Consider the following 27,841-nt stretch of genomic DNA (forward strand, 5'->3'; position numbering starts at 1 on the left):
GAAACCTTAATGATATGGTCTGGGTCGGTTGAAGAAGGTTGCTGAAAGCTGTGGGACCGCAGTTGACAGGGGTCAGAGGCTGGTGCCCATGGGCTGAATATTTTGTATGGGAAAGTGAGTCGGCAATCAAGTTTTGTGACCTGGGATGTGGGAGGCTCGGATGCCGAACTGGTGCTGAGCCGAAACTAAAGTGAGCCTCCGCGTGAACTGCATTATATCGAGATGAAGAGACCGTCATTTGTTTAGGATGTCTATGACGGCGCTGTTGTCTGAATAGATTGCGATGATCTTTGGACCATGTGTGCTCCTAAAGAATGGCTGCTTTGACAACTGGATACATTTCGGAGATCGTGGAAGAAGGGGCAAGTGATGAGAATTTGAACCTTTTGGCTGATAATTAAAATGAACAAACACAGGTGGAAGTTTATTTAACTGGATCATGTTTTGTTTTTTAAACAAATACAACATTTAATATGATCAGAAATCTTTTCAAGTTTTTACATAAACGGGATAACTCAAGATAGCGTCATTAGTCCAATTCTTTTTTAATATATCTATGAAAATAAAGGAAAATGAAAACAATCATCTTACATGCAGATGATGGAGCAACAGGAAAATCAGCAACACACAGAATAATGACATCTTGGCAGGAAATATAGAATATTGACACTGAGGGTGGGGATTTTACTAAAATTCAGATGTCAGTCAGAGCGACAAGTAATAGTGGTAAGTGGAAAGACAATTTAACTTTTTCTGGCTTACGGTTAGTACATACAGCTCAATTCAATTTCCAATTCAATTTATTTGAATCGCCTAGTCTGTGCATACAACATCCCCTGCCACACCTTCACCTCCACGGGAGAGATTGAGCTGCTGCAGCTGCTCCTGAGGAGATCGGTAGTGATGGGGGACAAACACCTGGAGGCTCGCATCTGCTATCTCGTCTCCAACCTCTTCCTGCTACGCAGGAAGACTGGTGACGCCCTCCCCTTTGTTGAGCGACTCCAGTTCCTCTCGGTGGCGCTCTCTGTCGCCGAGGGCTGCTGCTCCCCGTCCAGATTGTGATTGACCTTCAGCAGGCCCTGATTACAGCAGAGCAAGGGGAGGACATGAAGACCCAGAGGGACCTGTGTCAAGGCTTGGCCACTGTCTACCTGCAGTACAATGCTCTAGATAAGGCGGTCCTCTGTGCTCAACAAACTGTGGAGACAGGTGGCCACATCAATGAGGAGGAGGGCTTTGAGGCCTTTGTGCTGCTCGGGTGGCTGCTGGTGTTGACGGGCCAGGCTGAGAAGGCCCAGAGTGTCCTGCAGCCTCTACTCACATCACTCCAGGTACATCAAACAACACCATTCACCTGGATAAATGTTGTAGAAGCGGTTGGTTTGAAATGTCAGTTTATCTCCTCTATATGAATATCATGTGTAATCTCTCCAGGGCACCGACAGTCCAACGCAGTGGAGGTGATCCACAACCTCTTGGCTCTGTGTCTGAGGTGGCAGGGTCGCATCCCAGAGGCAGGTTGGCATCTCCACTCTGCCTTCGTGATCTCAAGGTAAAGTGGAAACCAGAGGAACCAGGCCTTGGCACTGGCCAAACTGGGCTGCCTGGCACTGAATGCGGGGGCACCTTTGGTGGCAGAACGCTTCTTGGTCAGGTCAGACATTAGTGTTGTTGTTTCCCCCCCAGGGAACTCAACAAATGTATGATTGAAATGCAGGGATCTGGTACAAGGGTGCTTGTCAGAGGCTAGACATTTTATTTTTATTTTTTAAATGTAATTGTTATTATTTAGTTTGTTTGTTTTGGTTTGGGGGAAATATTGTAAGTCTATTGGCTGATCCACACTCCGGAGCAGAAGGTAGCGGTAATGCACCAATGCATTGCTCACCACCATAAAACCAGAAGAAGAAGAAGAAGTCGCTACCCACGCCCCCTCACTGTTGGTTTACGTTTGACAGCAAGTGGAGTTACTCGGGATTCGACAAATGGTGACTGTTTTACCCTTTAAATAATTGGAGTTTTGGCTCAATTTTGACAGAACTCTCTGGATTCTTCTCTGTGATGGAATAAGAAGTAATCATGGCGGTGAATTCAGTGCACTGGTTTCGCAAAAGTCTGCGGTTGCACGATAATCCGGTGCTGCAGGAGGCCCTCAATGGAGCGGACACAGTACGCTGTGTTTACATCCTAGATCCGTGGTTTGCTGGTTCCGCTAACGTGGGAATCAATCGATGGAGGTTTGTAATTGAACTCTATCTGTTACACATGTATACGTTCCATTAAACGTTGTTGTACATCGCTCGATATGTGAACACAGTTTATCAGGTCGCTATTTGATGCCTTATAAATGTGCGACGCTTGGAGTTAAGGTTTGGGCCTCCACTCCAAGTCAGTTAATGTTAGCTGAGGCCCGGAGAGAATGCCATGCCAAGTAGCCTACCATAGAAGAATCAATTACAAAAACAAGTTATCCTTGTACATCGACAAAAGTGTCCCACATAGAAGAACAACACTTTTTTGAACCAGTACTGTCCATTGGTATGTTCGGCATACAGGCTAACTGCTATAGTTTGCGAGAGATCGTGTTGGTGTGTTTACAGTCAGCAGCGGGGGGCGGTAGCTGCAGTCAAGTCGAACAGTTTCCCGCAGCCTTCAAAGAATATACAGGAATAGTAACATCCTGTTAAATCCGATTTGTAGGCTACTTATAGTTTGCAGACTACGTTTGGATAGTATCATTTATTTATATATATATACACACACACACACACACACACACACACACACACACACACACACACACACACACACACACACACACGTGCATCTCAATGAATTATAATATCATCGAAAAGTTAATTTATTTCAGTAATTTAATTCAAAAAGTGAAACTCATATATTATATAGATTCATCACACGGTGATATATTTCAAGCATTTATTTCTTTTAATTTTGATGATTATGGCTTACAGCTAATGAAAACCAAAAATTCTGTATCTCAGAAAATGTGAATATTACATAAGACCAATTAAAAAATGATTTTTAATACAGAACATTTTGCCTACTGAAAAATATGTCCATATACAGTATGCACTCAATACTTGGTCGGGGCTTCTTTTGCATGAATTACTGCATCAATGCGGCATGCCATGGAGGCGATCAGCCAGTGGCACTGCCGATGTGTTATGGAAGCCCAGGATGCTTTGATAGTGGCCTTCAGCTCGTCTGCATTGTTGGGTCTGGTGTCTCTCATCTTCCTCTTGACAAAACCCCATATATTCTCTCTGGGGTTTAGGTCCATAGATCCTCTATGGGGTTTAGGCCAGGCGAATTTGCTGACGGTCAAGCAATTTCCCTTGGCGTGCTCTAAAAAGAGAAAAGTGCACCGTGAAAACGGCTTTTAATAAAGAATGGACAGACTCTTCATTCAAAGTGCCAACATTAAAAGTGCCAGTGTGAAATGCCACTACGAGACCAAACATACATCTTTTGAGCAAACATACCCACTCCAATGTGAACCATAGGCAAGATGTTGAGATGTGTAGAAATGTGTTATTATAAAGTTGACTGAGCTCGTTATAGTGTGAAATGGAGTTAACAAAAGAGAAGAAAACCGTGAACTCCAGCCACACTCTTTCATTTTTCATTCATTTTTCTAAAATCAAGCACTTTCTTATAAGTGTCTCTTTTTTGTGTATTTTATTTTTAGATGGAGCCCTTTTTTACTTGAAATGAAAACATTTATTTATGTATTTCTATGTATTATTTATAATCCATCCAGTTAAATTGTGTGCTAAAATATAATTAATGTGTACTTTCTTTATTTGATTTGACAGTTGTTGACTACACAGATACGTTGTTACTACTACTAGGCTTCTTAATTATATGCATGGCACTAAATAGCGCAAGTTAGATATTATTGTAATGTTCCGGACCTTTGCACGAGGAGATTTTCTCAATCTGGACCTATTGTAATTGAATACCCCTGATCTATGCCATCACAGCTCTCCACCCTGCTGCCTTTTAGGTTGGAAACATTTCTGACTAATTACATTTCTCCGGTGTGTCTGTTTGCAGGTTTCTGCTGGAGGCTTTGGAAGACCTGGACAGCAGTCTGAAGAAGCTCAATTCCAGATTGTTTGTAATCAGAGGGCAGCCTACTGATGTTTTCCCAAGGCTTTTTAAGGTATGTACTCCTATCCACCACCTGTCCGCTCTGTCTGTCACGGACCAAAATACCAAAGGACCTTGACCAAAAGAACAACACAGTACTGGCTGAAAAAAATCTTTTAACAGAGCCTTAAATCTTGTTAAATCATCCGTTTTTGCTGACTACTACTTTGTTGTTGTCAATGTTGTGGTTCATTTTGTAAAAAGAAATCTTCAGTAAAGAGGTAAAAATGAAATCACCAATGTATGGTTTACATTTTTTACTACCTTATCATTTGAAATTGTCTTCATAATTTCCACTGTTAACTGTAAAAATGAACCCCACTCGTGATATTAGTCCATTTTTTTTTTTTTAATTATTACTTTAACAGCTCAGGGATGTTCGAGCAACCTGTTTCTGAAGATTTTTTGCACTGTGAATTTGCACTGTCAGTTCTGTTTTTGAATAAAGGGTTGGAAATTAATGCTATTTTGTATTTTTATCCGATTCATCGATTAATCGAAAAAATAATCGACAGATTAATCGATTATTAAAATAATCGTTAGTTGCAGCCCTAATATTTAGAGACGTATTACCTGAAAACGTATGAGTGGCAGTAAAACTGTATTTCACACTGTGATGATTAAACTCTAAAAAAATGTTTTTAAACGCAATTAATCCGCGGTTCATGTGTACCGAACCGCGAGGGGTAATAAGTACGGATCACAAATCGATCTGTGATCCGTTACACCATTAATAACTAGGTTAGGGGATATAAATAGTGGTAAAATAGCAAAGAAAAAATATATAATTATATATTTAAAATAATTGAACACAAATGCTGAAATTTAAACGTAAATGTGTACATAAATAGATAATAATTAATTGATGCCTACATATGTTTTTTATATTTTGTTGTGCATATTAATTCATTTATTAAGTAATTTCTTTTCATATTTTCCCAGGTTCACTCCTCCATACATATTAATTAATAAGCTTTGTTGAAACTGTCTTATCAATCTCCTCCACTGCGTTTCAGTACCTGGGATAGCGCCGCTGCAACCGCTCGCCTACACACAACAAAGAGCTAACCATCAATTAAGGTGGAGTCGGTTCTAAATTCTTATTGTCGGTTAACGGATAAACAGATAATTATGAACATCCCTAACATAAGTCATTGTACTAATACATTTACCTGATTTTACTCTCAGAATATATAATATATAAAATATGATGCATTATCATTAACCTATCCAGCATCATATGAGAGTTGGAAGCCCCACCTTGAACAGACATTAAGTAAATTCAAGTGTATTGTGCTAATAATGGCTTTCTTTCACTCCTTACTTAAAGACAAATTTGAGCGCAGCATTTTTACTATACAATATTGTGGTATTAACAGTTTTGCTAAAAATAGTTAATAGTTATACCATTGAATAAGCTATAAAAGGTATTCAGAGCATGTCTATGATTTAGTCTGTCAATTTTCCCAATTACCTGGGAAGAATAGATCACACAGACAAAATCTCTCTGGCCAAGAAAAGCTTGTAGTCAGGATGTTTTCCTCACATCTGGTCCAAAGAGCTCATTTTCCAATTCATAAGGGACAAATCAGACCCAAGCAACTGCTAACATGATAAGCGAATAAAATAGGGCCTTTGCAGCCCGACGTTGTCGGGGCTCAAGCCCTAATCTAAATTTGTCTTAAAATATTAGATAGTTTCATTCAGCACTTTGCTGCAACATATCACGTTACCATGAAAACGACAAAAAATATGATGTATAATAATGAGTATTTACTTTATACTTTGTACTCCATGATTTGGAAGTCTTCCAGGCTCTTTCCTCACAAGATGAGAAGTAATTTCATATAATCTATTTACTCGTTTTTGTCAAAACAGCTTCAATGACAAAATCAAATATTTGATGAATAAATAAATATCCTCTGATTTCATGTTTGTTTGTTCCATCTTTAACCCTTAATGTTTCTGAGTAAATGTATTACTCCGGGCTGAACACACGTGAGCCGTCCTCTTTGTTTACCTTTTTTTTACGTCTCCATGCGTCCACTGGTAACCCCGTGTTTAATGTCACATTGCAATGATTTGTGGGTAATTCCCTTGGGCTAAGTCAGCTGCTGACTTACGGAAAGGGTTCATAAAGGGCTCAAAATGTCTGCCAGAGAGCCTCAAACATTTGACGATTTGACAGTGGGACATCCCTAAACCCTCACGGACTTCGCGGGAGCGTGCCTCAAAGTCCGTGAGTCCGTAAGGGGGGACATTGGGATTTGGCCAGAGAGAATGAGAGAGGAAAAAGAAAAATGGCGGCCGTGATTTTGTACGTGTATGTCTGTGCGGGTTAGTTTAAGCAATAAGGAGAAGGAAAACACTCAAAACAAGGCTGATACTCACAGCGCATTAAAATACAGCAACAGCCGCGGTACTGGACCTTTTAACTAATAAAGTACAGTTTACCAACTTTAGTCGCGGTGGTTGATCTAAACTCAACACTATTATAGCCGCATGGAACAGCACTCTTACAACAGCATTGAAACGACACAATAATCGCAGCAACAACTCAACAGTAATCTTTTACACAGCGCTATTGGGACTTCACCATGTGGTTGGAACAAAGGGAGTTGGGCCTACCTCGCAGTTCAACTGCCTGATGTGTGATTTTTAGTCCAAACTCAACACTGAGATGTCATTGGACAAGGGCCATCAGCACCAGGGGGGGGTCCCTGTGATACGGCCATGACGTCACTGAGACTACTATAAACAGCAGCGTTACCTCCAGGCCATCCTACATGATTCAGTTCGTATGAAAGGCAACGCACAAAGTTGATGCTGTTATAAAAGTTTTGTGTGAATCATGTATTTTCGGCCATTTTTAGGTGCTCTACTTTCACAGAATTCCTCCTAGAGAATTTATTCGATCTTCTTCAAATTTGGTCAGTATTTGGTCAAAATGTTCCATCATCTCTAGCACCACATAGTGGACACAGGAAGCGGTGAAACATTTCCCACATTTAATATCCTGTGCCACGCATTCCACGCAGGAAATCCCGTCTTACTCGGCATACAGTGTTCGAAGATAATGGAAGTGCATGGCAGCGTCAACTGGCATCCACCCAGTACCACCTCAAAGATGCATTCATTGCAGCTTTAATTTAGAATTTTTTTTTGCAAAATGTTCGATAGGCATTCTGTTCTAAAAAAGCCAGAGTATAGAAAAACACACCTCACCCTTATGCACTAAAAGTAGCATCACTGTCCCTCAAACCTTTTCCATGTGATATTAAGCATAACTTATATTGATTGTGAATGGGTAAATGACATAGTGTAAAAGCACTTTGAGTAGTTGGAAGACTAGAAAGGCGCTATACAAGTACAAGTCCTTTTACCATTTGTTTTTGTTATGTTAAGAATAGTGAGTGTTAGGTCAGATTTTGTTTCTTCTCTTGGATTCAGTTTCTTTTTTTGCCTCGCTGCAGGAATGGAAAGTGACCAGGTTGACATTTGAATATGACCCAGAGCCTTATGGAAAGGAGAGGGATGGGGCCATCATCAAGATGGCCCAAGAGTTTGGAGTGGAGACCATTGTCAGAAACGCACACACCCTCTACAACCTGGATAGGTTCGTAGCACACATTCATACATTTATTTATTTATATATATATATATATATATATATATATATTATAATTAGTGCTGGGCAAGTTAACGTATTAACGCATTCATTAAATAACGGCAACAATTATTTTATCGCATTAACAGAGTTTTCTTTTTATTATTAAGCGGACATTTTTAACACAAGAACCAGCCGGCTGGCAGCGAGCGGTGAACAGCTGTTTGTGTGGCGTCTCTTCCTGTTTCCTTCACCTACATTCTCCTGGGTCCTAAGTCCCTCCATGTACAGCTTCTTATCACCCTCTATGTTCCAATGTACATTTATAACAAATACACACATATTACGGTAATCGGCGTTGCATATGTGTCTGTCCAAAATACCAAAAAAAGCAAAAAAGAAATTATTCATTTAAATTAGTATTTTTGATTTTTTAAAGTGTTTTTGTTTTGAATATGTATAATAAGTATATCATTTAGTTATTGCTGCTGAGAATTTAACAAACAAAAAAAACATGACATGATGAGGTTTGCAGTTTTCAAGGTGTATATTTCAAATTGCATCTATTACACACATGAAGATAAAGTTGTGAACACCGGCTGAATATCTATGATCAGAATTATTATAACTGTATTATAACTGCTACTGTGTAAAGATAATACTGCTGTTAAAAAGAACCTTTGTTGTTGAACCTTTTAAAGTGTTTTCAAACCAAATGTTATTGCACTTTTGTTCATATAGCAGCACTTTTTAAATAAAATTGCGCAATACACTACTTTTGAATCCATTATTGAATTTTGCCCGTAACAATGCGATTAATCGCAAGAAAATCATGCGATTAATCGCGATTAAAAATTGTAATCGTTGCCCAGCACTAATATATATATATATATATATATATATATATATATATATATGTATATAATTATTATTATTAGGCAAAGATTACAATGTTTTATCGTGATTAATCGCATTGTTGTGGGAAAATTCAATAATTAATTAAAAAGCAGTGTACTGTGCACTTTTATTTTAAAAGTACTGCTATATAAACAAATAAGGTGCTTTTTAATATTCCCTTTACACCGTAGCAGTTATATTTCTTGCACTATCTGTGCTAAGTGTGCTGACTTTATTTGAAACGTTCCACTGCTTTGCAACATGAATAAAATGTTCCGCGCATGTTTCAGCAAAGTGTCTTCTGTTTTCATGACAGTCAGAGCATGTGAATGCAGCTCTACTGTTCATCAATATAAAGGTGCTTTCACACCAAACGCGACGCAAACGCACCTTGAGAACGTTCCCCGACCGACATCTTCCAGAATACTAATCGGCTGCAGTTCGTATCCACTTCGCTGTGGCATTTGTTAGCTTGTCTTCCTTTTGTTTATCTAAACTTCTCCTACACGCTGCATCCAACGTAGTCTGACGAAGCCTCCCTCCACCGCTGCCAGTGAGCAACGGACTTTCAAAATAATAATAAAAAATGCATTAAAGCGCGATAAAATAATTGTCTGCGTTAATTAATTAATGTGTTAACTTGCGCAGCACTAATATATGTATGTATGTGTTTATATGTATGTGTATATATGCATTTTATACCTGGGCCTTCACTGCTGTTCTGCAGCTGAAATACCACCTTATAACTTCATGATGGCGCCACAGCTCCATTATTATTTGTTTCTAGGACTGTAACTATATACGTATTCGTATTAAACTGTTTCGGTACAAGGCTTACAAACCGAACAATACGTTTGAATAATACTAGTGCATTTGCAAAATGCAGAAGCTTAAATTGTGGGAAATATAATGTTTTCTGTGCTTATGTAGGAGACGGCAGTCTGTGTGACCTCTGAACCAGAACAAAAAAAACCACAACAAAAAACAGCTGGGTGTTCTAGGAGGCTACGCTAACTAGCTTAACGGGAAAACAACAGCAGCAACTGCTACACACTCAAGGGCCATTCAGATATTAGATGTAAAAAAACGAACCAGTTGACTTACCAAATGCTGAACACATCCTCCTTTCTTTGTTGACAAAGAGTTTCATCCGAGTTAAATCCCAACTCAAAAATCCGTTTCTCCTCCTCCTTCAGCCTTTGAGTGTTAAAAAATCAAAGCTAGGTAAAAAAAAAATATAAATCTACACCAAGCTAAATGCAAAAAATGTCATAATTTCTTCCATATCTTTCAATTTGAACTCTTACTACTCCGACTAAGCCTCTGATGGCTATTTTAAGTTTCGTTTTCCAATAGTCACGTGCTCGCCCACTGACCAATCACAGCAGACGGTGCACCTCACTGCAGCTGCTCCTGAAAAATGAGCTGCACGTAATGCTGACTTAGTTGTAGGCCAGCTAACAGGCTCTGGCACGTCAAAGAATACGCCCAACATGTCTGTCAAGTTATGTTCTTAGTGTGTGCATTTTCCCCACTTGAAAGGGATCGACGAGTCCGCTCGAAGGGTCCAAAGGATTTCACTCAAATGACCAAACAGTTTTTTTCTTTTTCCTCCTTTTTCTTTTGGTAGGTTTGCAGTTCATCAAAACTTAACCACAGTGTGGCGTTGTGTAGTGCATTGTAGTTTAGCTTAGTTCAGTTCAATTCAGTTCAGTTCAGTTCACTTAGTTAGCTCAGTTCAGCTTAGCCATCTAGCCGTTCAGTTCATTTAGCCATTTAGCCGTCTAGCCGTTTAGGTCTCTAGCCGTTTAGGTCTCTAGGTAAAAAACCTTTAAACAGAAAAGAACAGAAAACAGAACTCATATTAAATATACAAATTAATGTACACAGGCAAAGCTTTCATAATGGCTTGATTATAAAGCACCACATCCTATTCTAAACATGCTCTGATCTTAATCAATACAGTTAATGCTGTACGTCAGTAAACAAATTAAACCATTTAAACTACTACAATTTACCACAACCAGATAGAACCTATTCCCGGACAATCAACCACAACAAACAACAGTATTACACAACAGAGGGCCAGACTATTGGCGTATGCATTTGCCGCAGATAACGCTAATGCTAACGCCACCCAACCGATCTTCACATCAGCCCCAATGTCTCAGTTGTTGTGCAGTTCAGCTTCCTTACCGGCTGCCTCTCCAAACCTTTCGGACTCGTTAGTCATGCAGTGGCATCGCAGATCTCCACTGTGATCCCCATCAGTCCGGTGCTTGCCCGACGCCGGACCGTATTGTTTGCGACACAACGTGTTACTGCGTCTCTGCTTATATAAACCTCCAGGCAGATTGGTTCCGCCCTGCTCCCCTCTGAACACTAGTTTGAACTCCTTTCAGTTATTTATGTTGTTTATCCTTACATAAAAGAAAACCCCTGTTTGACTTCACAATGTCAAACTAAAGATCTGATTGGTTGAAGACTATGACAATCAACAATATCATCCCCATTCACTTAAACTGCAAAGGGATTCACTTGTGAGTCTGCAGGCCTCGGGCCTTACCTAGAAACATAGAAATCTGATTGGATAAAAGCTCTCTTTAAAACAAGCTGCACTGGATACAGAGCAACTGGGGAAGACCGTAGCTGTGCAATGAGAAAATAAGATAATGGGAAAAATATTTTTATAAAATAGCTATAACTTTGTGATTCTGTTTAGGCCAGCAGAGAAGGCCTTGCTGGCCCTGACAGCCCACCACTGGTGTGTGTGTGTATATATATATATATATATATATATATATACATACATATATTTATATACACATATCTATATACATATGTGTGAGTTTGTGCATATATGTATGTATATATATGTATATGTGTATGTATGTATATATATGTGAGCGTGTATATACGTGTGTGTGTGAGCGTGTATATATGTGTATGTATGAATTTGCACCACAACCATCACATCATAGGTTAAGTCTGACTTTTACCTTTTGATACAATTAAATCATTTACAATTTTATTTCTGTATTGGTCACAGGATAATAGCGGCGAACAACAACAGTCCTCTGACCTTTAAGCGATTTCAGACCATTGTTAGCAGACTGGAGTTGCCCAGGAGACCTCTGCCTCCCATCACCCAGCATCAGATGGACAAATGCCGCACTAAAATAGCTGACAACCATGATCAGCTATACAGTATACCTTCACTGGAAGAACTAGGTATACATGTTTTATTTCATTCTTAGAATTTAATATCACAGCTGTATGACTCTTAATGCTGATGAGCACAGCATGGCTCTCTGGGTATACTGAAAGACAACTAAAAGACAGGATGTGATTATATTTATGATTTACTGTTAGTCGTACCTTAGTATGTATAGACATACAGTTGTTAATAGTCACATTAAAATACCACATTAATCAATGGAGTTTACTGTGTATATTACCACCATGCAGTAGAGAAGGTTTGGTTCACTAGATCAGTGATTTTCAACCGCTGTGCGGCACACCAGTGTGCCGTGAGAGATCGTTAGGTGTGCCTTGGGAAAATGTCCAATTTCACTTAATCAGTCAGAAAAATATTATTTAGTTGCTTCAAATAATTTGCCATTGTTGAGCGTCTGATCTGTAATATAGTGGCTGGCTAAGTAATAAATACTCTTCTATGCCAGTGGGTGGCAGTAGGTAGCGCAATAATGACCTTGATAATTTAAGACGGTAGAATTAAATGATGTGCGCGAGAGGTTGCGGTGACAAGACGAACAGTGATGGAGAAATAAATGCAGACTCTGAACTGGGCCCTGGACAACATTCTAACCCAGATGAAAAGCCTCGTAAGGATCAACAAATTGAGTGACCTGTCAATAAATTGTCAGCATACTGTATATGAGACATGTCAAACTCAAGCTCAAATATTCGGACCCTCGGTACAATTATATCCGGCCCGCGAGAATCGTATGTCTATCATAACTGGCCCGCCACATCACAGAGCTCCGGGACGAAACGTGGCGATATGAGCTGGCCTTTTTGTGCGACATAACGAAGCATCTCACTGTGCTAAACCTCTAGCTTCAGGGATGGGGACATATGATCACAGACGTGTATGATGTAGTAAGAGCTTTCCAAGCCAAGCTGCGCCTGTGGGAGACTCGGATGCAGAGAGGAAACTTGGGTCACTTTCCGTGTTGCCAAACCGTGTCTCCACCGCTGTGTTCCCGACTGCGCATTTTGCTGATAAACTGTGCGCACTTGGCGCAGAGTTCACTCGGCGATTTGCCGATTTTGCAGCTCAGAAATTTATATTTGAACTGCTCCCACAGAAGTCGTCTCACTGATGCACACCTTCACTACATCGTGAGGGTTTCCACAGAACCTAACCCCAGCCTAACCCCAGACTTTAATGAACTGGCCGCCAAGAAAAGATGCCAAACATCTGGCTCTGGTACATATGCATAAAATAATGTAGCCTATTTCTTTTTGCACTTTGTCCAATATCCTTTCTATCCTGTTTATTAAATGTTGACGCTGTTTGGCCTTCAACGTAGTCCCAATGTTGTCCCTCTCTGGGATTGAATTTGACACCCCTGGCATATATGCTGTATTATGCTAAAAGGTGTCATTTTGTATCCGTTTTGGTTGTTGGTGTGTCGCGAGATCTTTTTAATGTAAAAAATGTGCCGCGGCTCAGAAAAGGTTGCAAAACACAGATAATAAATGCTTAATATTTGACCATTGACCTCTCCATGTAAATATGTGTCCAGGCTTCAGGACAGAAGGTTTACCTCCAGCCGTGTGGCAGGGGGGAGAGTCAGAGGCCTTGGACCGACTCAACAAACATCTTGACAAAAAGGTAAACCATTTTAAGTCTATATTAGTTCTTTAACTCTTAGTTGTGGGGGCAACCTATAATGTGTCTCTCCAACATTGTGGCTATGACCGTTGACCCTATTTGTTGGTTCTGTTTGAGTTTGTTTGCAAGCTCGATTTTTGTCTTTTAGGGATGGGAAGACATTCCGTAAATTCTTAAGTAATATCCTGTATTCAAATAATGACAAAATCTCAAATAATAACCAAACACACCAGGAGCTAATAAAGGCAATTCGCTAATAAATGTTTGTTTGGTAATTTGGTGGAATTACCTGCCCCCATTTAGAACACTTGGTAAATGAGGCACAGTTGAGACGGCAACATTATAAGTGAAAAGAAATGACATGACGATGTCTCAGATAATCACTTGTAAGCCCTCATTGTGTGTGTGTCTCTCTCTCTATAGGTGTGGGTGGCCAACTTTGAGCAACCTCGTGTCAACATGTGCACTTTGTATGCAAGTCCTACTGGCCTCAGCCCCTACCTGCGCTTTGGCTGTCTATCCTGTAGGGTTTTGTACTACAACCTCAGGGAGCTCTACATGAAGGTACTTTGGATACTTTGTTCTCTGTCAATTCTAATAATGAAAGTCACAAGTTAAAGTGTTGTATGCTTCTGTACAGTATTAAATTGTTCTCTTTGACCATCAAATTTGGAATCGCAACAATTGCAATGATCTTTCTTCTTTGTTGTTCTTTACTTCTTTCAATCTTGTGCTTTGTCAGCTTCGTAAGCGTTGCAGTCCTCCTCTGTCCCTGTTCGGCCAGCTGTTATGGAGGGAGTTCTTCTACACAGCTGCTACCAACAACCCAAACTTTGACCGCATGGAGGGAAACCCCATCTGTGTCCAGGTGGGCCTTTGCATCACTCTATTTAAAAGAAGAGGTTCACACTTAACAGGTCATACTATTGTCAGCACTCTAGCCTGTGGATATGTCTCCCTTTATATTGTCTTATTTAAGGGCAAATGTGAGTTAAATATTCTATTCTATTTTATATGTATAGCCCAATATTATCAATGATGAATCTGCCTCACAGGGCTCTATTATCTGTACAAGATCTGACATCCTCTTTTCTTGGACCCTCACAAGGAAAAGCTGTTACAGAATATGGCAGAAATTATAGATATAATGAGATTGGTGATAGCATAAGTATTGCGTAATACAACTACAATACAAAAATACTACAAAAAATAACAGCATTAGTGAAAATACTGGAATGATATCACTAATAATCATAATCATAGTGGGTGTCAGCCAAATGGTAGCAATGGGTTGCAGGCAGTACCACGGTGGCAGGCGCAACCACGGTCCAGGTGTAACCACAATCCATAGAAACATGCAAGGCGAGAAAGCACAATGACTCTGGGTAAGAAGCCAAGTTAGTAACCCCCAGCAGTCTAGGCCTATAGTAGCTTATCTAGGTGCTGGTCCAAGACAAGCCTGAGCTAGCCCTAATTATAACCATTATCAAAGTGCAAAGTTTTAAACCTACTTTTAAATGTGGTGTCTGTCCCCCAAACTGAAACTGGGAGCTGGTTCCACTGGAGAGGAGCTTCATAGCTGAAGGCTCTTGGTTTTATATCCTTAAAATAGACATTTTATATAACATTTTAAATAAAGGGCAACAACTTGTTAAGCACTGTAGTGCAAATGTAAGGTTCTAACTACATTATTCTTATTTTCAAGGTTATGTTTTTTGCCACAATATATTTGCAGTATACTGTGTTTTGAAATACAGTACTGACTCATCTGTACTTCAGACACAAGCTACAATTTAAACATAGACCCTTATTGATATTTTTGGAGTAAATTGTCAAAAGTCAGTAACTACAGATTCGCCGCCCTGTGGTTATGAAGTAAATGCAAATGCAGACCACATACAACCAGCTATAGCTAAAGCCCTCCTCTTGCTCGATTTGATTGACCCAAGTGTGACTGTGACAAGCGGTGCGACTCCACGCCTGGTGCTTAAAAGCTGAGAATATTTAAACTTGTATGCCCGTCTAAAAGCCACTATAAAAACCGAGACGCATGGCGAGAGGAGCGTATGCCCTGCGCACCGTACCATAGGAAAACAATGATTTTTCAGGCGACACGACTTGTCTTGGTGTGATCGGGGCCTTAGAGATAAAAAGGATTCTCCTGTAGAGAAAAAGAAGAGTATATAGTTAATATCTGTTGCACATATGTTTTGTTGTCAGATCCCATGGGACCAGAACCCAGAGGCACTGGCCAAGTGGGCTGAGGGTCAGACTGGTTTTCCCTGGATTGACGCCATCATGACTCAGCTCAGACAGGAGGGCTGGATCCACCACCTGGCCCGACATGCTGTGGCTTGTTTTCTCACCAGGGGAGACCTGTGGATCAGCTGGGAGAGCGGCATGAAGGTACAACGGAAAAGTTTCTAATAAAGTAATCTAAAACACAAACTCAAGTTTTGCAGCATCAATTTTCACTTTAAGACCAATTTCTAGTATAAATCAAAATATTATATAAATATATTTGTGTGTTCCTGCAGGTTTTTGAGGAGCTATTGCTGGATGCAGACTGGAGTGTAAATGCTGGAAGCTGGATGTGGCTGTCCTGCAGTGCCTTCTTCCAGCAGTTTTTCCACTGCTACTGCCCTGTTGGTTTTGGAAGGAGAACTGACCCATCAGGAGACTACATCAGGTAGACTTAATGCTGCTACTTATACATCATCTTCTACCATACCATGTAATTTTCCATATTAATAATATTAATATTATAGTAACTACCTTTGACTACACAAAGGTGTGTCTTTTATTTCAGCACAGCTAACTCATGAATAGCTGGAATCTTCAAAGCTTCATTCGTAACATTGACATAAGAATTTGTTTCATTAATAACTTAGGCACAGTGTCCACATTAGTATTTTTTTCTGAGCACCAGCCAGCATCTTTTAGAGATCTTTAAGAGTTTGTGTGGATGCTTCAAGCGCTTTATATCTCTGAACTTTCCAGAAAGGCGCTGCACCCTGCCAGCACTTTTCTGCAAAAAGAAACACTATACAGACACTTGGCCTGTTCATTTGAACATTGTCCACCGTCTTTTCCCAGCTCTCTCTCTCTTACGCACACAGCGAGCACTACGGCACGTCGTCGTCTCTGTAGTTGTCCGTCTTGTGTCCAAAAGTCAAAATGTGTTAATAAAACATTGACGTATTCATCATTTCCAAAATTCACAACATGTTTTTACAGAGCAAAATATTCCATCCATTTTTGTTGACGTTTAGCTTTCATAAACAACATTTTCACACAAAGGGAGGCTCACACCTGTATTAACGGACTCTCAAAGCTTTATTTGAATACCTCAATGGGCGCTTTAAATTTAGAAAATGACATTCTGTACAGGCCTATTGTTGCGAGTAATGATGACTCTTATGACTTTGCGTCACGTACGTGTGTTGTTGGTGGAAAGGAAAACAGACAGTGCGAAGTTCAATGCAATTACTGTACATATAGCCTTTAACGTCATATGTTTATTATTCAGAATTTTTATATGCCTCCATGGCCGTAAGCATTATGATTTTGGTCTGTGTGTCTGTCCGGTCCATTCTTGCGAACACAGTATCTCATGAACACCTTGAGGGAAATTTCAAATTTGGCACAAAAAATTTGTAATTTGTAATACAAAAAATTACTATGACCTCATGTGGTTTTGGCCATAACTCAATAATTAATTTGCTAATTATGACAATTTGACACACATGTCTAATGGGATAAAATGATGAAGTGATGACTGTTTGCACGGACATGGATGTAGACTGCAACATGACTGGTTGGCAGAGGCATACAACTGCGACGCTGTTATTATAGTTCCATTTAATTCTTCCTGACCAAATGGCGGCGCTTTAGCGCAGGTCAAGTCCTTATACCAACAAAGTCACCTGTGACCAGGCGATGAAGTAAGGTGCCTCAATTTGGCTCGTTGCTTGTAGCTTCGTAACCCGAGGGTTGGTGCTTCATTTCTTCGTCCACCAGAGGCTGCGGAATTTGTGTTGATTTCATATGTAGTTCCTTAAAAGTATCAGCTTAGTATTGGCTATGTAATGTTTTTGGGTTACTCATCGAGTCAGTGTTTTTATTTGGGGGGGGGAGGCTGACCCACTTCATGGTGGAGGATGACCATGCACCCGGCCTTTCTGGCAATTGAACACCTCATGGGGGGCTGTAGTTTTAGGCCACTGCCAGTAAGAGTGGCCCAGAATCACCAGGTGGTGATACTGGGCTTCCACCTGCTGTATGGCTGCAGACCCAACAACATCAGAGAGGCTCAGGGTTGTCCACCTGCTCGCCCAGGTGGACAACCTAGAGCCCCTCACTATCCTGGGCACATTGATCAGCGCAACCGTGCTCCTTCCCAGCTGGCATTTCAGGTGCCTGGAGCACCAGCCCCATGTGGTCACCCCACCAAAGGCTTTAGGGGTCCAGACCTGAGGTGCGATGGACCGGTGTCGGACGCTTTTCTCAGCAGCACCTCAGCCACTGGGAGAGGGAGAACACAGACCCTTGGGGGGTGTCCACACTCTCCAAGGGATACATATTACAGTTCCGATGCCGGCCACCCACTTTCTGCGGCGTCTGAGAATCCGTTGCCCTCAGGCAGGATATCGTTGCCCTCTTAGACAAAGACGCAATCAAGCCTGTAGAATGGCATACACGGCTCAGTGGGTTCTATCCAGTGTATTTTTTATTTCCGAAGAAGGATGGCGGGTTTTGCCCAATCCTAGACCTGAGAGGGTTAAACAAGTGTTTAAAGGCTCTGTCATTTTGAATGTTGCAAATGGCAGACATTCTCCAGACAGTGGAACAGGGGGCCTGGTTTGTGTCAATACACCTCAAGAATGCCTATTGCACCTTACCACTGGCAGTTCCTAAGGTTCGCCTTCCAAGGACAGGCTTACAAATACATGGTAAGCCGTTCTTTCAAGAGGCTTGACTATCTTACCTGGACTAATGATTGGCTAATCATTTCAACTGGGCTGCGGGGAGTCATAGATACAGCTATGCTCCTTGGTCATGTAAGCTGACTGGGCCTTACGGTGAACTACTCAAAGAGCAATCGCACACCCAGTCAGGGGGTAGGTTACCTGGGCATGACACTCGACTCACAGTCAATGAGAGCCTTCCTTTTCCAGAAGAGAATGGAGGCTATTCAGCAACTTTAAGGTTGCTTCCAGAGTGGCAGGGTTTTGAAATACAGCCTCTTTCTCAGCCTGCCAGGCCCCCCTTACTTCAAATCTGGGTCAACAGGCTCCACTTGGATTCCAAGTGGCACCGGGACAGGAACGTCAGGGTGTCCAGCTTTTGTTGCCAGACAATGAAGCCTTGGAAGAGAACACTATATCTTCCTCTAGGAGTAATCCCTTCCTGCCGAGAGGTGGTGGAGACAGACGCCTCTCTATGGGTAAGGGTGCAGTCTGACAGTGCAGGACCATCAAGGGCCGATGCAGCGTGAAGCAGGGTTTAGAACACATACCTGCAATATATCTGGCTCTGCGACATTTTCTCCTAGCACTGACGGGCCGGCGTGTTCTCATCTAGATAGGGAGCCTCTCGTCAGTGTATCATATCAATCATCAGGGAGGCAGGTCCAGGCAGGGTGTGCAAGTGTCACAACATTTCCCCCACTTCTTGAGCCTCAAGGCCATTTATCTCCCCGGGGGTGCAGAAAATTGCAGCAGATGTGCTGTCCCACCAAGGGCCACCCCTCGGCGACTGGGGGCTCTCTCGCTCTCTCTCGCTCTCTTTCATATATATATATATATTACAGATTGTGTGTTGATTCTAATAGCATGCTCATAAATGTATAGTATTTGTTGTTAGTTTTAGATATTAGTTGACTAGATCATTATTATTGGAATACTTTAAAGAGCAGCTGTCTGTGATTACTTTGCATGTGTATTGTAATAATAGCTGGATATGTGGCCTGTGCTCAAACTCAAACCTCACTCTGAATGTGAAATAGTACTTTGACTATTGACAATGTGAGTGAATATTAATTATGGGACTTGTTGTTGTAGTCCCTGTTCTCAGGGTGGTGCCCCGTTTATTATTAATAATTGTTAATCTTATTGACATTAATAATTCTATTGATGTCAATAATTTAGTTTATCATATTTACTGATAACTCAAACACGCTCCGCTAGAGTAATTCTGAATCTGGGCGAGAATATTCTGAAAGATCAGATTGCGTGATGAAGTGAGGGTTTTGTACAGGGGTGGGCGCCCTGCATCATTCCATGGTCACAGGGGACTTTGTTGATATAATGACTCGACATTCGTAACTCTTGTTTTGTTTTAGTTGTTACCGGCCATTTCCTCGCGTCTGGTAGGAAATGCTTTGTGGCCGGGTACCGCTGTGATATAATATTATTTATTTTGCACTCAGCAGCTCACTTGACCGCAGTGTTTAACAGTGGCATCTGAGGTGTGATGAGTTACCTTGTGAAGTGAAGCAATGTGGTTCCTTGACAAAAAATTAATTAAAAAAAATTATTTTTCTCTTAAATTGTTTGACTTTGTAAACACAGAAAAACATATTTTCTCGGAATAGGACCTACGGCATCATTGTTTCTGCGATGTTATTGGCATGTGCTTTTAAATTTCAGCATAAAATATGATTAAAGTTCAAATTATTTGAACTTTTCTTTTGAAATGTGGCTCAGTGGTAGAGCAGGGTTGTTTTTCAATCAGAAGATCCACGATACGATCCCCTGCTCTGCTAGTCCAATGTCCATGTGTCCTTGGGCAAGACACTCAACCCCAAATTGCTCCCGCATGCTGTTCCTGCGGTGTATGAATGTTAGAGTCCTGATGGGCAGGTGGTATGGTAGCCCAGTGGTTCTCAACCTTTTTTCAGTGATGTACCCCCAGTGAAATATTTTTTCAGCCAAGTAACCCCTAACCAGCGCAAAGCATTTTTGGTTGAAAAAAAGATCATCAGTGTCTGATTTATTAAACTGTCAACACTGAAGATTGCATTTTTTAGGATAATGAAACTGAATAGCCTACTGAATATAAAATTCAGTTTCTGAACTTACACTTATATTTTATTGAATATTCATTAAATAACAATTTTTCAAGGATTTTTTTAATGGATACTAATTTTAAATACATATTTTTTAAATCTCTCTCTCTGTAGTGCCTTCAAGTACCCCCATTTGAGAACCACTGTGGTAGCCCATGCCATCAGTGTATGAATGGGTGTGAATGGGTGAATGACATGTAGTGTTGAAGCGCTTTGAGTGGTTGGAAGACTAGAAAAGCGCTATACAAATACAGTCCATTTACCATGAAATTTCCTGCAGGCGTTACATCCCCATCTTGAAGGACTATCCCAACCGGTACATCTATGAGCCGTGGAATGCCCCGGAGTCGGTCCAGAAGGCAGCCAACTGTGTGGTGGGAGTTGATTACCCAAAACCAATGATCAACCACGCAGAGGGCAGCAGGCTCAACATTGAGAGGATGAAACAAGTTTACCAGCAACTCTCACATTACAGAGGACTTAGTATGTCAACTAACCTAAGATATATATATATATATACACACACATGGAGATATTTATTCTTTGGACTTTGGTCCATTTTGTGTGTGTGTGTGTGAGACACTCTCACTCACACACTCTCTCACACTCTCACTCTCACAATCTCTCTCACACTCTCACTCTCTCATACAATTTCACTCTCACACTGTCTCACACTCTCACTCTCTCTCTCTCACTCTCTCAGGTCTTCTAGCATCAGTACCAACGATCCAAGAGGAGGCGGAGCCACCAATGACCGATGGCTCTCAGACCAGCAGTGACCCTGGTAGGAGAAAACACAAAAGCAATATTCTCGTTTTCTTTGGAGGATATATACAAATATTATTATAACTATTGCTCAGGTATATATTTCACAGTCAAACTGTTAAAAAAACTGTTAATTATTATCTCATGTTATCTTAGACTCTCCTCCCAAAGGTCCTGCTGATTATGAAGCAGCTGGCTGCTCTATAGCTCCTGATTTGTCCACAGTCTATGCATCCTCCACCTTTGCCCCATACCCAGAGCTGGAGGGTGCAGCAAACAGTCACCCATCCCAGACACCCTGTGGCTCCTCAGGATCACACATACCGCCCTCTGTAGCCGCCGCAATGTCTACATGTGCCTGCCATCCACTGTCCACAGTGGCTCCTCCCTCCTCAACATCAACTCTGAGCAGTCTTTCATTGTCCAAATCCTCTTCCCCTTCATGTCCCATCATGTCCCCATCCCCCAGTACAGCCATGACAACGACTCAGCCCTCCTCTCTAGGGCAGAGGAGTAAAGGCCTTGCTCGCAAGTTGCGGCGCAACCAGACGCAGCGAGGGCCACACAGCTGCACTCCAGCAGCCAGGGAGGGAGAGAGGAGAGCAGAGGAGGAGAGAGAGGAAGCAGGAGGGGAGGAGAGGATGGAGGAGGACGTTGAACAGGAGGATGAGAGAATGGAGGAAGGTACTCCTGAAGAGATTGCAGAACATCAGCAGTGATTCTAGGTGAGCATCTAAAATATCAGTTAGAGTAAAAAAAGTTGAAGACAATGAATGTAATATATAAAACATTTTCTAAAGGGCATCATTGTTGACAATGGCAAGCCTTGGTGTTTGGATTTTACTGCTAATATAAATAGCATAGCCTCAGCTGTCCACTCACTAATTAACACCTAGTATCTAATTTGGTTAACATGTACAGAAAAGGAAATGTACTGCTAAGTTAACAATTTGCATTAAGCAATTTCACAACAGAACAAGCTTGAGGACTAACTCTGAGAAACAAAGATACTGTTGGCTCATCAAGAAGTTATAGCTTATGGGTTGACATAACTTGCCACATAAACACTAGTGATGCTTTCACACCCAACAGGTTTGGTTTCGTTGAAACAAACTCAGGTCCGTTTTCCTGTACGTCATTTGGGCTGTTGTTTTCAGATTGAGACAGTTTGAAAAGGTGGGTCTCAGTACGTTTCCAGGTGGATTCTGGTGCGTTTTAATTTTTTTAGTGTGGAAGCAAACGAATGAACCAGGATTGCGGTGACGAACAGCGATAGAGAAATATTGAAAAAGGAAAAATGCAGACTCTGAACTGGGCCCGGGACAAAATTCTAACCCAGATGAAAAGCCTAGTAAGAATCAAGAAATTGAGAGACTTGTCAATAAATTGTCAGCATATATCAGACATGTCAAACTCGAGGCCAAATCCGGCCCTCAGTACAATTATATCTGGCCTACGAGAAAATATCATATGTCTATCATAACTAACCTGCCACACCACAGAGCTCCGGGATGAAAAGTGGCGATGTGAGCTGTCCTTTTTGTGCGACATAACGAAGCATCTCACTGCACTAAACACCCAGCTTCAGGGACGGGGACGTGTGATCACAGACATGCATGATCACAGACATGTATGATGCAGTAAGAGCTTTCCAAGCCAAGCTACGCCTGTGGGAGTCTCAGGTGCAGCAAGGAAACTTGGGTCACTTTCCGTGTTGCCAAACCGTGTCTCCACCGCTGTGTTCCCGACTGCGCATTTTGCTGATAAACTGGGTGCACTTGGCACAGAGTTCACTCTGCAATTTGCCGACTTTGCAGCTCAGAAATTTTAATTTGAACTGTTCAGCAATCCGTTTGCAGTTGATGTTGAAAGAGTACTTGTGCACATCCAAATGGAGCTGATAGACCTCCAGTGTAATGACACACTCAAGGCAAAGTATGACTCTGAGGGCGCTGCACAGTTTCCAAGCTTCATCCCCGAAACGATGCCTCAACTCCGCCTACATGCTGCTCCAATGCGCTGCATGTTTGGAAGCACATACCTGTGTGAGCAGCTTTTCTCTGTGATGAAGATGAACAAAAACCCACACAGGAGTCGTCTCCCTGATGCACACCTTCATTCCATCTTTAGGGTTTCCACAGTACAGAAACTAACCTTAATGAATATTAATGAACTGGCAAGAAAAGAAAACAAGAAAAGATGCCAGACATCTAGCTCTGGTACATATTAGGGGTGGGGGAAAAAATCGATACAGCATAGTATTGCGATATTTTGCGTGGCGATATTGTATCGATACACGGAAGCCAGTCTGTCTGCTTGACAATCCCATTTTGCTGCAATCAAAATGATTGAAGTGAGATGAACAGACTGAAAACTTTATTTTATTAGATAAAACATGTTGACACAGTTGTCCTTTGGGGACATCATTTGCGGTTGAAAAAAGTTAATAAATCACAATAAATGTTATCGCAATAACCAGCATATCGCAGTATCGTGATAATATCGTATTGTGACCTAAGTATCGTGATAATATCGTATCGCGGGATCTCTGGCGATTCCCACCCCTAGTACATATGCATAAAAGAATGTAGCCTATTTCTTTTTGCACTTTGTCCAATATCCCTTCTATCCTGTTTATTAAATGTTGACGCTGTTTGGCCCTCAACGTAGTCCCAATTTTAGATTTTGGCCCTCTCTGTGATTGAGTTTGGCACCCATAGCATTTATGCTGTATTATGCTAGAAGTGTAATTTTTTTACTTTTTTGGTTGTTGGTGTTCCTCGGGATCTTTTTCATGTAAAAAACGTACTGTGGCTCAGAAAAGGTTGAAAAACACTGCTTTAAGCCAATTGAAAAGTTTGTGACAGCGATCCCACAGTAATACGCCCTGAACTCTTACTGTCTCTACCTGTTACCTGTAGTAATGAGTACTAGACAGTAATGTCAATCACATGAATTGATTTCCCCATGTGAGTTCTCATGATGTAGGATGACAATCAGAAAAACTGTCCAATCAGCGAGTTTATTGTCTGTGTGAACTCCTCTAAAACATAATGCAACAAAGTTTGTGTTTTTTCCCTCGGACCGGACCAGACGGCAACCTCCTGTTCTGCCGAGTGAAGCTAATGCGGAAGTGTCTTAAAACTTCCATTCTCTCTACTGACCAGCAGGGGATGACTCCTCTGGTTGCAAAAAGAAGTCTGACTGTATGGAAGTCTATATGAGAAAATGACTCTTCTTCTAATTGTATTTATTTATTCCCTCAGTAAACATTGTAAACTTGAGTTTATGGTCTCATGGTCTTTTTTCTGGTTTCTCTTTCAGGTGGAGATCAAAAGAACAATCTTCAAACATCCTTCCCAGAAAACTGGACTCAAGAAGACACACAAGGAAAAGTGTTGTGGATATATGCGGACAGCATTAATATATACAAGCATGCATACAACACAAGTGTAAGCAGTACAAAAGCATTTTATTCATATTTTCTACATCGGGGACATTTTTATTAAATTACCCATTTTAACATTTTTTTACAGAACCAGTCCAGAATGACTAATGATTAAAAAATACAATTTATTTTCAGGAATGGAGGTCATAAACCTAAACAGTATTTAAGATGAATAGTAATTAATCTTCTCTTATACAGTTACATCTCTGACACGCACCGTTAATAAGGAGCAATATAATGTACTACAACTCTTCCACAACATATCCACATTGAAACCCCTCTCTGCTTGTCCACTAAATGTCCTTACCTTAGAAACAAGGTAGTGCAGGAGCATAAATGTCACCTGCCTAAACGCACTGTCCCATCCTGCTTACACTACACTTTCTATGCTCTTTTCTGAAAAAAAAAAAAAAGTAATTCAATGAAGGAGTTTATTTTTACTGGTGAGAGATTAGTACAGGTGACAACAGAGTCCCAGAGTGAGGGTCTAAACCAGTGTTTTTGGGGTCCTGGCCAGGCCAAAAAACTGACTGTTCTTAATTAGAGGCATGCAGGAACACTGCTAGAGGTTCAGAGAGATTTACTAACCTGCAGTGAAATGTATTTAAGTTAATGTGGTTAATGTGGCTTCAATGTACAGGAGTGGACATGTGCTCATTTATAATCAGGACTTTTTTTTCAAGCCACTTCTCACCCCAGGAAAATAGAAGGTATTTCTGTTTATTGGCCCTGATGGCTTTGTTAAAGACGTTCTCCTGATTTTACAACATATATAGAAAAAGAAACACTTAGGAACATGATTGAAACTCTACATGTAAATGGCCGAATATTTTGGAAATTACCTGATATTTTTGCTAGCAACAGTGACTGTTAATTAGTGAAGGGGATCATAATGTTAATGTCCTCCCTATTCCCTTTCTGTTTTGGAGGTAGACCAAATTGATAAGCTGTGAGTGGTAAGAGTAAATGTTATGATCAGTGGTGGAATATAACTAGTATATTTGCTTAAGTACTGTACTGTTACGACCGGCTCGGGAGCCGCAACATAAGGAGGGACACAACACCAAAGTAGATGCAAAACCCAAAGGTTTATTACAGAACAAGCATAATGTGCTAACTGACTGAAGACCAGGGTCTGGTGGCAGGCAGATAAGAAAGAGCGAGGGCGTAGCAAGGAGGCGCTTATATAGGTGAAACCCACACCTTCATCCAGGTGCCTTCAATCACTCATCAGGGAGCTGCACCTAGAACTCAGAGACATTGAATACACATATGCACACACATACCCAGCGGGGCATAGAATAATATGTAACAGTACTTATGTACAAATTCAAGGTACTTTACTTGGGTATTTCCATTTTATTCAACTTTGTACTTCCACTCCACCTCAGAGGGAAATATTGTACTTTTATACTCTACTACATTTGCAGCTTTAGTTACTAGTTACTTTGCACATTATACATTTTCAAACCCTTCCCAACTACCCAAACTGAACAACAGAGTATAAAGTTGTTAGATTACATGTCGCCTTTATTAAAAATGTCTCTGCTGCCATCTCCAGAAACTCTCTGGTTAGGAGATGGCTCCATGTGGAGGAAGAGAAAGGGGAAACTGAGACAAGGTCCTGACTTCAAGTTATTATACGGTGGAAGAGTCTATCAAGTAAATCTATCTATAAAAAGATCAATGATTTTAAACATGGTGGACTTGTTAAATATACAAATTTGACAAATGGCGAGGGTGAGGAAGTATTACAAATATTGAAGGATAAGAATCTCTCGGAGAGCATCAGAGATGTCCGATGGCTCATGGCAGTGAATAGACTCGCTGTAAGAGCCACTGTGTCATGGAGCTGCTATGTCACCACGAACAAATGTCCCATGATGCATTGTAACGAGGACGAAACACAAAATCACCTGTTCATGGACTGTTACAGAGCGCAACAGGTCTGGGCCTCACTTCAAGGCCTCGGCCTAGTCTTCAATGTGAACTATAAATCTGTAATGTTTGCTCTGTTTGATGAGAAGATGTCCGTTAAACAGAGAGAACTTTACCAGCTCATTGTTAGCATCACATGTTTCAAAATATGGAAAACCAGATGTATAATGGTAATAAAACAGACTGTAATGGACGGCATCATGGTGGTGAAACATATAGTCACTGAAATCAGGAGGAGGAGAACTATTGATAAGAGCCGTTCCCTCCCGTGGCATTTGTTGGACTTTTGAACCGAGCACACAGCACTTTTCTTGTATCTGTCTTTGTGTTTGTATGTCTATATACTTGTGAATCATGTATGTATTTGTGGAACTGTAGATCTGATGTAAATTAAATAAAGTTTTCTAAAAAAAAAAGAAGGAGAGAATTGTCTGAGACCAGTCATTAATTAAGAATGGAGAGACTTGCTTAGGTGAAGGTCTGTTTAGGAACAGTAAGTCTCATTTGGAGCAAACGTACCCACTCACATCTGAAATGAATTCACAGAACATAAACCTAAAATCCCTATATGATCCGAATTCTAACACTTTAAGGCACTGTCTATCAATGATGTTAACAGAGAGGAATAGAGCCGAAACAAGTGGTTTAATAACCACAGATAAATTCCATGCACACTAATATCTACATTTAGAAGATGAGAAAAATATAATATTGTGGCTTTTTTGATTGACATCACCTCACATCTGAATGAACTGAATGTAAAGCTGCAGGGCAAATCAGTGAAATAGATTTTTCTAAAATGAATTACTTCATTTTAAGATACACATTAAAAAGTTTTCTGTTATGTCAGTTATTCGTTAATCCAGCCATTATTAGGGCCCGAGCCACCGACAACGTCGGGCCAGTGAAGGCCTTATTGAAATTGTAGGCGTCCGCGTTTTTCTGCCCAGGAAGGGGCTTTTTGGGGATACTTGCCATGCATGAAAACTCCCAAAATTTTGCAGACTTGTCAGGTCTGGCGAAAATAGAGGTGTGATATAGGTGTCATATTTGTGTGTAAAAAAATGGCTCTCTAGTGCC

At 40.9% G+C, this 27,841-nt stretch overlaps 1 protein-coding gene across 2 annotated transcripts; it reads left to right on the plus strand.

Annotated features, from left to right (window-relative positions):
• The first annotated feature begins 1,940 nt into the window (after positions 1-1,940).
• LOC306698753 (cryptochrome-2-like) lies at positions 1,941-27,133 on the plus strand. 2 transcript variants are annotated; one of them, XM_079163222.1, is made up of 13 exons: positions 1,941-2,240; positions 4,081-4,189; positions 7,650-7,792; positions 11,730-11,911; positions 13,453-13,541; positions 13,965-14,105; positions 14,284-14,409; positions 15,762-15,947; positions 16,079-16,230; positions 20,891-21,093; positions 21,314-21,394; positions 21,532-22,100; positions 24,700-27,133. In XM_079163222.1, the coding sequence occupies exons 1-12, from the start codon at positions 2,083-2,085 to the stop codon at positions 22,092-22,094; spliced, it is 2,133 nt and encodes a 710-aa protein (XP_079019348.1). In that variant the 5' UTR covers positions 1,941-2,082; the 3' UTR covers positions 22,095-22,100; positions 24,700-27,133. The 2 variants fall into 2 exon arrangements, with proteins under 2 accessions (XP_079019348.1, XP_079019349.1); XM_079163223.1 differs by having other exon boundaries at positions 21,547-22,100.
• Positions 27,134-27,841: the final 708 nt, after the last annotated feature.

Source organism: Pholis gunnellus (genome assembly GCF_910591455.1).
Source record: "Pholis gunnellus genome assembly, chromosome: 7".
Taxonomy (NCBI): Eukaryota; Metazoa; Chordata; class Actinopteri; order Perciformes; family Pholidae; genus Pholis; species Pholis gunnellus.

What these genes read in the sequence shown, in the direction of transcription:
- LOC306698753 (XM_079163222.1), top strand. Translation starts at nt 2,083, where the DNA reads ATGGCGGTGAATTCAGTGCACTGGTTTCGCAAAAGTCTGCGGTTGCAC. An exon ending in ACAAACATCTTGACAAAAAG is followed by an intron (nt 13,542 to 13,964) that starts GTAAACCATTTT and finishes CTCTCTCTATAG; the next exon opens with GTGTGGGTGGCCAACTTTGA. An exon ending in TCAGGGAGCTCTACATGAAG is followed by an intron (nt 14,106 to 14,283) that starts GTACTTTGGATA and finishes GTGCTTTGTCAG; the next exon opens with CTTCGTAAGCGTTGCAGTCC.